Source organism: Halichoerus grypus, chromosome 14 (assembly GCF_964656455.1).
Source record: "Halichoerus grypus chromosome 14, mHalGry1.hap1.1, whole genome shotgun sequence".
In the NCBI taxonomy this organism is placed as follows: Eukaryota; Metazoa; Chordata; class Mammalia; order Carnivora; family Phocidae; genus Halichoerus; species Halichoerus grypus.
The window spans coordinates 70,644,080-70,659,522 of NC_135725.1; the positions used below are offsets into that span (position 1 = coordinate 70,644,080).

Here is a 15,443-nt window from a genome sequence, read left to right on the forward strand (position 1 = left end):
TCACCTTTCCATGTCTGAATTTCACAGTGTAAGTTATTTTTGCAAAAATACTTTGAAGGTCTTATCCATTTTTCCAAGGACTTTTCTTAATCTTTTGATAGCCAAAATCATTCCCATTTGAAGCATTTACTTTGTTATCAATTGTAACAAGCCCAACTCAGCTATGATGATTCAAGCACTTCTCTGATAATACTTTAATCCATTTTATGAAACCCTACATTTTTGCAAGACTTACAACTGATCTGCATGATACTGCATTGCAAACATGAAACAGAGAGAATGGCTATCAATCAAGTCATGGATTCCACTCGCAGGGCTGTGTGAGTATGCTTAACTACTCCCCTTACTTGGGGAGGAGCAGTTGAGGAATAGTGCTTGGGACTTTGTCAGTAGTTCATCTGCCTATTTTTAGATTATGAGAACCTCTCTTTTCCTACGCCATCTTGTAACCACAAGGACACTGGTAACACGTACTCAGATAATGAGGAGCCTCAAAATACTGTCTTTAAGGCTCAGCTGGAAAATGAAAGTGCTCTTCGATAAAGCCACCAGGATACTCTAGGGAAAAATGTGACTAGACTTGACATGAAGGTCAGCATCAGGCCAATAGGGCAGAAAATGGGGCGGAAATCACAACAGAATTGCCCAGGGTACAAACTGAGCAATGACCAAGCTGCCTCAGGTCTAAGATGAATTTTTCGCATCTCAGAAATAAGTATATGTTGGAACCGATAGCAAAAGCAGCTTGTCAGCCTTCAGGAAGAAGGGTAGCTAGGAATACAATAGTTACTGTCCAGATACAAGAGCTAAACTGGATGGGAAGTAGTTCATTTATTCCTGGTAGCAACATAAGCTGTAAAACTTCAAACTTAATGTAAACCCAAAGGCTACTTCAAATGTCATCAGAATGCTAGTATAGCACAGCATTTAAGGGGAAAAAAATTCTGGAAAATGCAAATTACAGTAGTAAAAACTCCCAATTATTTTAGAACATACCACTAACTTTTGAAAGCTAAGAGGCTGCTATGCTTGATTGATCCACCTAAAGGGTAAATACTCAGGCACCAAACTGATCTATCAAAAATTTCTAACCAAATTTAAAAAGAAAGTTTTTAGGGTTTTGAACTTTAAGGGCTACGCAATCTAATCAGGAATCATCTCCCCCACCAACAAACAAAAAATAAAACAAAACAAAATATTTTCGGTAAACTTAAATAGGAAATGCAAATAAAATGCTAACATTCTTTGGATTTGCTTTCAAATTATATTGTCAATCCTGAGGATGATTATGAAAATGTCCCCAAGATGCAATCATAACTGCCAAGAGCCAAAAATAATGATTCAGAAGAATCCTTAAAATATATAGTAAGTTGGACTGTTTAGACTCAACTCCAACTGTGATGTGCCTGTATGGACGGTGTATGTCAAGGTGACCTTTTCAAAATGTATACGTCTAATGTCATGTTGGATTCCCCACCCCTCTGGTTCCCAACACTAGAAGCACTAAATGGATTTTATTAAAGACACAGTCATAAAATTGAGGGAAAACTGTAGTCAATACCTGATCTTTCCTCACACTGCTGACCTTCTCAACACTTAGAGAAAGATATTCCTTCTGCTGAGTACTGTGATAATTTGAAGAGAAAAAAATACTAACCAAGAACAGGAACTGAAGTCTTCTGGTATTGATAAGAGGCCATGATACTATTTACAGTCGAATTGGGACCTAGAACCTAAGTAGAAAGTAGATCAGCAAAGATTACTTTATACTTCTGGTGACCGCAGATACCAAAGGCCAAGTTTCTACCAGCAGTAAATAGCATGTCATTTTCATGGTATCAAGCACAGTAATTCTCTTTTCCTTTGTGATTTTTACTTCGCCAGTTTTTTCCAGTCTTGACTCAGACCTCCAAATCTCCTTTCTTCCAGAAGACAAGGTAATGATGAGGGGAAAACAAAAAAGGAAAATCTTAAGGAATATAAGCCATACCCTGAGGGGAGGAGTACAAGAGGTTATAGAATACACAGAGCATCAATTTGCCCTCAAAAGATCTGTGGGAATTTTGATAGTAAAACAAATACGTGCATATATCATGGTGTAGAACGCAAACTGTGCACATGTGTTCAAGGTAAAACCAGAGCCTTCACAGGAATTCCACGTTTGTATAAGCCTCAGGGGGCACATGCCAGGCCCTCTGCTTTGTCTTCACTTGGCTCAGCATGCATACCCTCGGGGGCACCTTCTCAGCAGCAACGTGCACTCAAAGCACTTCCATATGACTCGGGATCCAGCACACGTGCCATTACCATAATTTACCAACCAAAGCAAACACATGATTTTCTGGTCATTTTCCCCAGAAGACTCTTAAAGTTGGGTGTCTCAGAAATTAATATGATCTTCAGCCATCAAAAAGAATGAAATCTTGCCATCTGCAATAACATGGGTAGAGCTAAAGTGTATTATGCTAAGGGAAATAAGTCAGAGAAAGACAAATACCGTACAATCTCACTCTAACAGATAAACATATGGGAAGGTGGAAAAGAAAAAAAGGGAGAGGGGAAACAAGCCATAAGAGACTCTTATGATAGAGAACAAACTGAGGGTTGATGGAGGGAGGTGGGTGGGGGATGGGCTAGATGGGGGATGGGGATTAAAGAGGACACTTGTTGTTATGAGCACTGGGTAAATTATGTAAGTGACGAATCACTAAGTTCTACCCCAGAAACCAGATTAAGCAAAATTTAAATCAAAAAAATTAAAAATTAAAAAATATATAAAAAATTTTTTTAAAAATTATTATGATCTGAATAGAAGAGGGTAGGGGAGAGCATGAGGAGGTATTATAAATTGCTAAGCTTCAAAACCACTACAGTTTTGAAGATGATCACATTTCTTCTAGGAAATACCTATTTTAGTAAATTCAAATATTTGTGGGGTGCTGATTCTCAACTTTTATTTTTAAGGTATGCTATATGTACCTACATCTACCCTCTTATCTAACCTTCAGAACATTCCAGTGAAATGTATAGGGAAGTATATCCCCATTTGTAACTGAGGAAATCGAGGCCCCAGTAGAGCTGCTATGTTTCTAACCAGTGAGCTCAATACCAGTCTCTCTCCAGGCTCCAAACCCACCCTTCTCTACAGTGCTTGTGATGCTGGGACTGGGAGCCTGAGAAGAATTCCGCCTTTGTCAGCTGGCTCGTTATGCAGACATCAGAGGAAGAGTGCAAGGCTGGAGGAAAAGGAATGTGCTCCTTCCTTTCACTCAACAGTTTTGTACCCTGGTAGCAGCTGTTCATTCCAGTTTACTTATTTCTCCACCCTTAGAGCTATCATGCCCCCTCAGAAGTACCACCACCAGATGGCTGGCACCCCTTCTCAGAGGGTCAAGAACCAGCTCAGCAGGGCCCCACCTCCAAGCTTCTAAAACATAGTAAGCCCAAACTCTTCCTTTGTTCCCTCATAGTTACTATCTCAGTGTTCCTTCTCTGTGTTCCCCTTTTACCTTTCAGTTCTCCAATACTTGTTGAACCAGTTCCCTGTATTAAATTCTGTTACAATAACAGCTGTGGTTGTTCTCCTTAATGGACTGCGCCTGACACACCAGCCTTTCTGAATCAAAAGAGAAACTCTTTAACAATCGGCCTCAGGTCTGAGAGACTGAGCAAAGTACACACAACAGATAACACATCAGAATTCTTGACAGGACACAACTGCCTTAAACATGAGCAGCAAAGCTCCTCCTAACAACAGAGTAGAAGTGACAAGTCAAATTTTCCATAAAACAAAAGAGAAAGCAATTGTCTACAAAGGTTACTTTTTTTGTTGTTGTTAAAGATTTTATTTATTTTAGAGAGAGAGAGAGAGCATGCAAGCGGAGGGAGGGGCAGAGGGAGACGGAGATGGAGACAGAGAATCTCAAGCAGACTCTGCTGAGCGCAGATGCCTCGACTCTGATATCATGACCTGAGCTGAAATCAAGAGTCAGATGCTTAACCAACTGAGCAACCCAGGGGCCTCTGTCTGGGTTACTTTAAAACACTCTGATACCATTCAAAGTCTGAACAGGGAGGTGAGAGGCCAACTCTGGCCCTAGCTCCACACTTGCCCACTCCAATCTCACTGAAGGCAGGGGCAACAGTCTGACTTGCCCATCTTCTTCACGACAGCTGTTTCATGCGTAAAGGAGAAATAAAAGCAAACTTAACCTAGTCCAAGGTGTACTCAAATAGAAAATCTTCTTACAGACAGCTTAAACATAAGCCTAGGCTAATGTAACTATGGAATATTATGTTTTTAAGAAAAAGAAAATCTTTTGCTTTGACTTTTAAGAGTTCGTGTGAACGTAAGAACCTGTGAAATGACTTTTAAAAAACGCACATTCTGTCTCTGAGGAAAACTTACAGGTGTAGCTGAATTCTGCTGGTGAGTGAGAGTCCAAATTTCTGGAAGTGACCTTTCCATCAGCTGGAGGGTATCTTCAAAGGCCTTCTGTAATTCCCTTCCTTGTTCATCAAACTCAAAGAGAAAGAGCACCTTTAAAATATGGTATACTTCATCTAGAGAGAAGAAATTTGAGAAAGTGGTTAACTTGGGTGCCCAGCTCCACTGCTAGGATCATAACACAGTTTCTTTCCCAAGCAAAAAAATATTTAATATCACCCTACAGTTGCCATGTCCCGCATTTTCTTCTGTCTCCCCAAATGCTGGAGTAATTCAACCTATCTACTACAAAAAGAAAAAGGAACACACTGGGGCCCAAGTAGGAAGCACTGTCTTCATAATCCTTTTCCCCGGCTTTGATGCTAATGTCTCCCATCAGGGCTTGGGTGGGGGCCAGTGCAGGAAGGCTCCTAGGTTCCCAGCTGAGGGTGGTTCAGGAACGTGCCCTGAAATGACACTTCCTGCTGAAAGTTTCTTTCCTCAAGTTGGGAAAACTGTATCTTAATTATTTGCTAAACTCTGTGCTATCCATTTACTTTTTTTGTGTGGTAAGAATCATCAGTATTGAGAATATACCTTTCAATTTCTCAGTGCTCTGTACAACTTCACTGAGTGCCTCCAAAAGGGCCAGATCCTCCAGCGGACTCCCTTCTTTGAGGCTATGCTTCTTCCGCTCTGCTTTGCGGCGATTCTTAGATGATCGCCTGTTAGAAGACATTGGAAAGATGTTATAAAAGGGGATCTCTTTGCACTGAACAGATTAAAATGAATGTACCTGTTGGCCACAAACTTTCTGGGAACCCAGAGAGTCTACAGATGGTATGTATATGTGGGGGAAGATGGTAATGAGGTGTTGGGAGTGATAGCTAAAATAAATTGGGAAAGGCAAGTGTTACAGGCAGGAAATAATAAGGAAAACCCTAAAAAGTAATAGCTGGCCTTGAAATTTTAATTAAAATACAGAGTAAAATGAGGTTATATTTGATAATGACAGCTGGAACACCAGAACAACCAACTTAAATTTCGTAATGAAAAACAAGTTTAAAGTAAAATTTAAATAAGGAGACACAAACATAGCACACTGAAATTTGGATATAACAAAATATATATGAATCCTGTATCTTTCCTGCTCAAAGGTCTTTAATTACGCCACCTGTCTTGTCCTAACTGTGAAAAGCCCAGTTTCTAGCTGCCTCTCTTGCAGTTTCTGATCACCCCATATAACCTCAGAAATCTCTATTCTGAATTCCTAAAGCATGATTCAGTTTATTATTATTTTTTTTTAAGATTTTATTTTTCAGAGAGAGCGAGCAGGCACAGACACACACAAGTAGGGGGGACGGCAGGCAATGGGAGATGGAGAAGCAGGGAGCCCGATGCGGGGCTTGATCCCAGGACTCGGGGATCATGACCCAAGCTGAAGGCAGACGCTTAACTGACTGAGCCACCCAGGCATCCCGTCATGATTCAGTTTAAATACACAATCTTGCATTGTTTTATGTTTCCCAAGGATGACTATAGGCTCTTATAACTCACATCTCCTTAGAAGTTTTTGGTAACATCCACTACAACTAGCATATGGGTGTTGTGACCAAATGCTACACTGCGTAAGCATGATGACTTGTTTTACGTTAATAGCCTCTTCTAATCCTGACTTTGAACTGAAGATGCCTGATACTTTTTTTATAATCTTTTAATTTTTTCAGCACCCACACAATCCAGTCACCTAATATTTGTTAAATGAATAAAATCAGATGTCATAAAAACTGAGTACCAGTGTAAGGGCCTCGTGGGCACGAACACACAGTCCACGAAGCTGCAGCAGAAAAACATTTCAACACCAAGTCTAATTTCTTAGATATGTGGGGAAAGCCCTTGCACACCAAATCCTGGCCTTGAGCTCTGCTCTCTCTCTCCCCTGCACTGTCCTGATGAGAAACTGACCCCCTTACTTGCACTTTCTCCATATGCCCAGGCCCTGGCCAATGTGCTGAATAAACATGATACATACGCCGATATCCTGGAGCTGCTATGGGAATATTTGTCGCTCATGACACTGCTCGTTTCAGAGAAGAGGTCTGACTCTTGACCATGGGGCACCTCATCGTCTAGAAAAGAACCAGACACAGAATGAAAACTCCCTGCTGATGTAGGTTTACCTTCGGTAGGGTAAGTGGACTAGAGTTAACCAGGGCATATCTGACGATGGATGAAAGTTCTTATAAAGTAGATCTCAAAGTGAAATGAGATAATATTAAATACAGTTATTCCTACCATATACCAGCGCACCAGTACCAAGCTTATTTTTTTCTTTTCTCTCCTTTCTGAAAGCAAAGGAACCTTTGGAGGCAAGGAGGCTCATTTTGCTCTGCTTGGTGGGGGTGCAGGGAATGTGTGGCAGAGCTCTTCCCATTCATGCTTGGTCCTGCCCCTAGCCCTCCCCAACACGCACACACAGACTTACACAGCCCCTAAGGGGTTTCACAGAGGCCTTAAATGTCCCCCAGCATGGTAACCACAGTGCAGGAGGCACAATAAGCAGCTAAGGCAAAGTGTGATGTGTCCCCACCATGCCCAGGAGTCCACGTCTTCATGCAGACACTCACCCAGATTCACCTGCTGTGCCTGCTCCTTGAGCTCTCGAACCACCAATAAACGCTTTTTATGGCGACTGAATGTGGCTGTCTGAGAGTCCAGAAGTGCCATATAATTCTTCTGGGCTGGAGGTGCAGATGGAAAATAATTTGAGCAAGATGTTTAAGTAAAGAGAAAAACTCGATAAAGGCAGTGAGGGAGTAAGAATTTAACAAAAAGAAACAGGTTACTAGGTTTTCCAAGCAAGATTTTTTTCCTTAATGAGAATTAACCTACATTGTTTTAAGAGAATGAACTACATGTTGAAATTTCAGATTTCAGAGTGCATTAACATCATCCTAGAACATTCTCTAGCACTAAATCAGTAAAATCACCTGAACAAAGACTAGGTACCCAAGAGCAGACCAGCAAAGAAAAGGAGTATACAAGGAAGCTGTTAACAAAAACAGGACAGTCACGGAGATGCTTCTGAAACATAGGTATTAGGCCTATGCAGATGAACAGTCAGCATTTTTCTAGGTGCTCATTAGGGGAGAAAATCCAAGCAAGAGACGGCTAGATGGACGCCTAGAGGGTCAGGATGGATGTTTTTAGTAACCAGGTAAGGGTACCTAGGTGAATGATATGAAAAGAATCCTCCCATGGTGTTAATGAGGATGGGGGAGGGGGATGCAGGCAGGGTAAGCATGTGAGTACATGTACACATCACAAAGGCCAGATCCTACTCACAGGGTAGACTGTGCTAAAAAAGGCAGAGCTTAAAACCAACCCCCTACTGCTGGAAATTTCTGTAAGCCAAACTGATGTCCTTCTCTTCCACTTTGCTTTTAAGGAGTCATGGTTATCACCCAAGTGTTCCAGAACTGGTTAAAACTCACCTGGTTCAATATAAAAATATACCCTCCACTTAAGATTTACCAATTGTAAACATTTTGCTTCCTGTTTCTCTCCATACACACACACAACTATTACTTTGTGGAACCTTTTGAGAGTAGGTTGCAGATATGATCCTTCCCTCTTAAATACTTCAGAACATCTCTCTTAAGAATAAGGACATAGGGGTGCCTGGGTGGCTCAGTCGTTAGGCATCTGCCTTTGGCTCAGGTCGTGGTCCCAGGGTCCTGGGATTGAGCCCCGCATCGGGCTCCCTGCTCCACGGGAAGCCTGCTTCTCCCTCTCCCACTCCCCCTGCTGTGTTCCCTCTCTCACCGTGTCTCTCTCTGTCAAATAAATAAATAAAATCTTAAAAAAAAAAAAAGAGTAAGGACATTATTATGATCTCATGGGTTGTGGGATCGAGCTCCGTGTCAGGCTCTGCACTCAGCAGTGAGCCTGCTTAAGATTTTCTCCCTCTGCCCCTTTCCGGACTCTCTAATAAATAAATCAATCTTCAAAAAAAAAAAAAAAAAGAATAGGACATTATCTAACATAGACACAATACAACTATTAAATGCAAGAAATCGGCCACTGACAAAATACTGTATTATCTAACACCTAGTTCATATTCAAGTTTACCAACTACTCCCAAATACAAAGACTGTTTTTTTTTTTTTTTTAAAGATTTTATTTATTTGACACACACACAGAGAGAGAGAGAGTGCGCACAAGCACGGGGAGCAGGAGAGGGAGAAGCAGACTCCCCGCTGAGCTGGGAGCCCAATGCTAGGCTCAATCCCAGAACCCTGAGATCATGACCTGAGCCGAAGGCAGACGCTTAACCAACTGAGCCACCCAGGCAGGCGCCCCTACAAATATAAAGATTCTTAACCATATCTTATCATGTATTTTTAACATTCAAGTATTTTATATACTACCATTTGACAGTTTAGCATATTTAAAAATCCTGGTCAGAATTAAGTATTACACTCAGTGAAGAACTCTGATCAACTCTATGTAACACATGATTCAAGGATGTAATAACAGGGAGTATTCTTCTCTCTCGCTTCCCCACCTCTACACTTCCAAATGTAGAATTCTGAGATGTAACCCTTACCTTCTAAAATGGAAGGCTTTATGTTGGTTTCTATTATATCTGGTCTGTTATATTTGTATACCTAAAAGGAAAAAGAGTAATTTTAGGCAAGAAAACTGCAAGTCACTGTAGAGTTAAGACACTTGGAAGGAAATGGATGACTTTCAGAGGTCACCAGGTTATTTTCAAGAGGAGCAGGCCTCTAACAAGCTAATGAACATTCAACTCATTTCAGTTAAAACCAGTAATATTTCACATTTACAAAACGGACTAATTCCAAACATCAAGAGTAAATTTTTTAAATGGTTTTAAAAATACTGCTTATCCTTAGGCCAGGAACCTAAACTATTTTGACTTGGTTTCGCTAGCCTCAGAAGACAAGGGATTCCCGTTGACCCTGTCCCCCCTGCCCTCTCGCTCTACTGAGCACCTAACACAGGCAGGATTTTAAAAGTTCTCCTACCAGTCTCAGAGCTTCTTCCCAGGCAGCTCCTTCTAATAATAAGAGCACAGCTTCTTCATAATCCTGACAAGGAAACATCAAGGAAGATAACAGGTAAACAGAACAAGCATGTCAGATGCCACCATGACCAACTGCAAGGCTGCCTCAGAGTGGCCTCTCCTCCCGCCTTTCCCTTACGGTCCCAGTCCCCAGAATCACGTCTGGCCTCCAGTCCCTGCTCAGTAAACAGTGATGCAGAAGACAATGGGTGCGGTGGGGGGAAGGTACACCTTCTGGAAATAACCACAGAACACATGGCATCATCTCCCTGCGGCCCTGAGCATCGAAACCCCCAGAGAGGTCTGACGGAAATGCCAACCGCCTCAGGTACACCACCCAGTTCGATTCGACAGGTTTAGGGGCTTTTAAACTTTTCTTTTTGCTCTTTATTGTTTTTTTTTTCCCCCTCCAACTTTTATTTTGAAACACTTCAAACCTACAGGAAACTGAGAGATGAGGGTAATAAACACCTGCATATCCTAAGTCTTCAAGCATTTTTGATACTTGTAGTCTTACCAGTAAAAATGTTTGAGCATGTACCGCAGTATGTAATTACTTAATGTACTCATAAAGCATGTAAAACAAAGCATTTTTATAGGTCCATTTCACGTTTATTTCTTAATATTCAAGTACAGTTGACATACAATGTTATCATCAGCTTCAGGCTTACAACACAGTGATGGGACAGCTCTGTACATTACTCAGTGCTCCCCGCGGTGAGTACAGTCCTGGGAATCTGTCATCACACATGATTCCAGAATTACTGACTCTACTTCCCCAAGCTGTACTTTTCATTTCCATGACTTATTTATTTTATAACTAGAAGTTTGTGAAACTGGAAATAAGTGAAACAAAACACATTTTTTTTTTTTTTTTAAAGGGGAGGCAGAGAGCTGAAACCAAGAGTCGACACTTAACCGACTGTGCCAGGCGCCCCTGTATTTCACCATTTTAAAATGTGTTTTGTGGGGCACCTGGGTGGCTCAGTCAGTTAAGCGTCTGAGTTTTGTTTCGGCTCACGTCATGATCTCAGGGTCATGAGATCGAGCCCCATGTCAGGCTCTGCGCTCAGTGCGGAGTCTGCTTAAGATTCTCTCTTTCTTTCCCTCTCCCTCTCTACCTCCTTGCTACTCTCTCTCTCTCCCTCCCTCTCAAATAAATAAATAAATCTTTAAAAAGAAAAAGGTGAGATACATAAAACAACTGGCTGGGTTTCATCAAGTAGTCACGGTGATAGAAAGAAGGGGGGATAGGTATGCATTAGATTAAAAGAGATTTAAGAGACGTAAGATACAAAATGCAACACATGACCCTAGATTGAAACCTATTTTGGATCAACCTACTGTAAACAATTCTGGAACCACTGAGGGAACTTGAATTTTAATTACTACATAAATTAAAATGTATTAACATGAAAAGACAAAGATCATAAACAAATAAAGCAAATTTAAAAACAGCACAGTGTAATTTCATTTGGGTTAAAAATGCATGCGTGTGTGTGTGTGTGTGTGTGCGTGTGTGTGTGTGTACAGAGAAAGAGCACCGTATGAAGAATTAGAAATAAAAGGGAATACTAGCAAACTCTTGAGTGGTAGGAATGACATGCTTTATTTTCTTGTTAATTACTTTTAGCATTTTAAATAATCTACAATACATACATACTACTTTAAGTTACTTTTAATTAAAAATATTAAATAAAAGTAAGCATTTTCTTCCCAGACCCCAGTGCATATGCCCCACTAACAGGCCCATACCACAGGTCCATGAAGGTACATAGCAGGGTATGGGCTGTTTGACCTGCAGAGAAAGAAAGGGGAGGGGGGTGTTTTACCAAGGTGACAATCACATGACACACAAGCACTCTGAAGTGTACAATTTGTGGCATTTACTGTGTTCACAAAGTTGTGTGACCACCAACCTTTTTTAAAATCACCTGATAAAACACTCCCATTTCTCCACTCCCTTCCTCCTCTGGTGACCTCTGATATGCCCTTTCTCTGGGTTTGCCTACTCAGGACATATCATACAACAGAAACCATACAATAGGTGACCTTTTGTGTCTGGCTTCTTTCACTAAGCATAATGTCTTCAAGATTTATCCACACTGAGATACCACCTTACACCAGTTAGAATGGCCAAAATGGACAGGGAAAGAAACAACAAATGTTGGAGAGGTTGTGGAGAAAGGGGAACCCTCTTACACTGTTGGTGGGAATGCAAGTTGGTACAGCCACTTTGGAAAACAGTGTGGAGGTTCCTCAAAAATTTAAAAATAGAGCTACCCTATGACCCAGCAATTGCACTCCTGGGTATTTACCCCAAAGACACAGATGTAGTGAAAAGAAGGGCCATATGCACCCCAATGTTCATAGCAGCAATGTCCGCAATAGCCAAACTGTGGAAAGAGCCGAGATGCCCTTCAACAGATGAATGGATAAAGAAGATGTGGTCCATATATACAATGGACTATTACTCAGCCATCAGAAAGGATGACTACCCAACTTTTACATCAACATGGATGGGACTGGAGGAGATTATGCTAAGTGAAATAAGTCAAGCAGAGAAAGTCAATTATCATATGGTTTCACTTATTTGTGGAACATAAGGAATATCATGGAGGACATTAGGACAAGGAAGGGAAAAATGGGGGGGGGGGAATTGGAGGGAGAGATGAACCATGAGAGACTATGGACTCTGAGAAACAAACAGGGGTTTAGAGGGGAGGGCGGAGGGGGGATTGGTTAGCCCGGTGATGGGTATTAAGGAGGGCACGTACTGCATGGAGCACTGCGTGTTATATGAAAACAATGGATCGTGGATCACCACATCAAAAACCAATGATGTATTGTATGGTGACTAACATAACATAATAAAATTAAAAAAAAAAACAAAACATTGAAGCATCCATCTGTTTTACATTCCTTTTTATGACTGAATAATATTCTTCTGTGTGTGTACAAATGCTGTGTGTGTGTGTCTGTATCTGACGATTTACCCATTCATCTCTCATTGATGGACATCGGGGTTGTTTCTTCCTTTTGGTTATCATAAATAATGCTGTTATAAACATTTGCATACAGGTTTCTTTGCAGACATGTTTCCATTTCTCCTGAGTAGATACTTAGGAGTGGAACTGTTGGGTAATATGTTTATGTTGAATTTTTTTTTTTTAAGATTTTATTTATTCATTTGAGATAGAGAGAGCACAAGCAGGGAGAAAGGCAGAGGGAGAGGGAGAAGCAGGCTTCCTGCTCAGCAGGGAGCCCGATGTGGGGCTCCATCCCAGGACCCTGGGATCATGACCTGAGCCGAAGTCAGACACTTAACTGACTGAGCCACCCAGGCACCCCATATGTTGGACTTTTTAAGGAACCATCAAACTGTTTCCCATAGGGGCTGTGCCATTTTACATTCACAGCAGCAATGTAGAGGGTTCTTATTTCTCCACATCCTTGCCAATTTTTCATTTTTTTTTATTAAAGCTATTCTAGTGGGTACTGTGGTTTTGATTTGCATTTCTTTAATGAACAATGAAGCTAAACAACTTTTCATGTGCTTGTTGGCCATTTTTATGTTTTCTTTGTTTTTTTTTAAGATTTTTTATCTATTTATTTGACAGAGAGCACAAGCAGGGGGAGTGGTAGGCAGAGGCAGAGGGAGAAGCAGGCTCTCCGCTGAGCAGGTAGCCCGATGTGGGGCTTGATCCCAGGACCCTGGGATCACGGCCTGAGCCAAAGGCAGACGCTTAACCGACTGAGCCACCCAGGCGCCCCCATTTGTATGTTTTCTTGAGAGAAATAGCTATTCAAGTCTTTGGGCCATTTTAAAAATGGGCTGTTTTGTCTTTTTGTTGTTAAGTTGTAAAATTTCTTCACATATTCTGGATATAACAAGAAAACTATAAACCAGTATCGCTCATGGACAAATACAAAAATCCTCAAGAAAATTTTAGCAAACTGAATCCACCAATAATGAAAAAGGGTAATACATTATGACCAAGATGGGTTTAACCTAAGGAATGCAAGACTGGTTTAACATTCAAATATCAATGTAATTCATCCTAGCACTGGTCTAAAACAGAATACCTTAGTTGAAAATGCATTTGACAAAATTCAATACCTCTTCATGATAAAAACTCTGAGAACCAAGAATAGAAAGGAATTTCCTCAACCCAAGAGGGCAAGGATTGGCAATTTCTTTCTGTAAAAGGCTAGATAGCAAATATTTAGGCTTTGTGGTCAGACCATCTCTGTCACAACTCCTCAACTCTGAGGTTGTAGGTACAAAAACAACCACAGAATATATGTAAACAAATAGGTGTGGCTATGTTCCAGTAAAACTTTATATAGATGGCCAGCTAGATTTGGCCCATAGACTACAGTTTCCCAACACTAATGGGCCTACCAGGTTCTCACATCTATTAAAAAAACAATAGCATGGGGCACCTGGGTGGCTCAGTCAGTTAAGCATCTGCCTTCAGCTCAGGTCATGATCCCAGGGTCCTGGGATCGAGCCCCACATCTGGCTCCCTGCTGAGCAAGAAGCCTACTTCTCCCTCTCCCCCGTGCTCATGCTCTCTCTTACTATCTCTCTCTCTCTCAAATAAATAAAATCTTAAAAAAAAAAAAAAGCAAACATCACACTTAATGGTGGAAGAGTGAATTTCCACCCTAATATCAGGAAAAAGACAAGGATGTCCACCAACCCTTACCATTTCTGTTCAACATTATACTGGAAAGTCCTAGCTAATACAGTAAGACTACAAAAAAATATAAAGGCATACCAATTGAAAAGATATAAAACAGTCTTTAGTCACAGAAGCCATGCTCATTAATATAGAAAATCCTAGAGAATTTACCCCCAACACTCCTAGAACTACTAAATAAGTTCACAGCAAGGTTGTAGGATATAAGGCCAACATACGAACAAAACTGTACTTCTATTTACTAGCAACAAAAAATTGGAAGTGAAAAACAAAAAAATACTAGTCAAGTCTTAACATGACCCCAGCTCTGACCAACACCTTGGCTGCAGTCCTGTGAACGACCCTGAGCCAGAGACCCTAACTAAGCCCTGCCCAGATTCTTGACCCACAGAAACAAATAGGTGTTTTTCATTTGAAGCTAAGTTTTGAGGTAATTTGTTATGTATCTGTAGATAAGTAATTCATCCAGTGTACATGAGTACAGGAGCAAGAGAGGTACTCACACATCACTGGTGGGAACACAAAACGATAGAGCCGCCGCAGAGAAGCTCTGCACCTCCTTATTAAGTTACGCATCCTACTTACCACGTGACCAGCATTCCCACTCACAGGTATCTACCCAAGTGAAATGCAAGGATCTGTCCTCACAAAGACGTACTGAACCAGTTTATAGCTGCTTTATTCTAACCTTAAACTGAAAACAATCCAAATGTACATCAACTTGTGGATAGATCCACAAATCGTGACCTATTCATAAAACAAAATGCCACTGAGCAAAATAAAAAGGAATACACAGATACATAATATAACATGGATGAATCGCAAAAGCATTATATGACTTCCAGTTTCCAGTCCAACACGCAAGGAACTTGGAAGACATCCCTCCATTGTAACAAGTAGAAAGCTGAGCAGACTCTCCTTTGATCCACTGGAGAACTGAGGTCATAGGGCAAACTGTTGCCCCCAAGACTGGAGAGACAGACAGGCAGACACAGAGAGCTACAACTTACCAGAACAGGGCAGAGACCCACAAGTAGAGATCTCTACCAGAACCAGTACTGGGGTAGGAAAATCTAAACCGTAAGTGACCAGTGGCTGAAGGATCACTGTGGACAAGGTTAGAGCTGAAAACTCTACAGACATCCAGACTTAGGGAGCTCCTACACTTTTGTGAGTTTTTACCTCCTTGAGCCCTACCAGGTTCTCACAGTGAGTATCAGAT

The 15,443-nt window shown here is 41.1% G+C and overlaps 1 protein-coding gene across 3 annotated transcripts in view; it reads right to left on the reverse strand.

Moving 5' to 3' along the window:
• Positions 1-15,443, reverse strand: part of ELP1 (elongator acetyltransferase complex subunit 1) — a 57,418-nt gene that overhangs the window by 2,427 nt on the left and 39,548 nt on the right. For all 3 annotated transcript variants that reach the window (XM_036091392.2, XM_078061562.1, XM_078061561.1), the window contains 7 exons: positions 9,478-9,540; positions 9,036-9,096; positions 7,054-7,167; positions 6,459-6,555; positions 5,024-5,151; positions 4,409-4,563; positions 1,658-1,733 (listed from right to left, as the gene is read on the reverse strand). In XM_036091392.2, the coding sequence (XP_035947285.1) occupies positions 1,658-1,733; positions 4,409-4,563; positions 5,024-5,151; positions 6,459-6,555; positions 7,054-7,167; positions 9,036-9,096; positions 9,478-9,540 (694 nt within the window). The remainder of the gene's footprint in view (positions 1-1,657; positions 1,734-4,408; positions 4,564-5,023; positions 5,152-6,458; positions 6,556-7,053; positions 7,168-9,035; positions 9,097-9,477; positions 9,541-15,443) is intronic.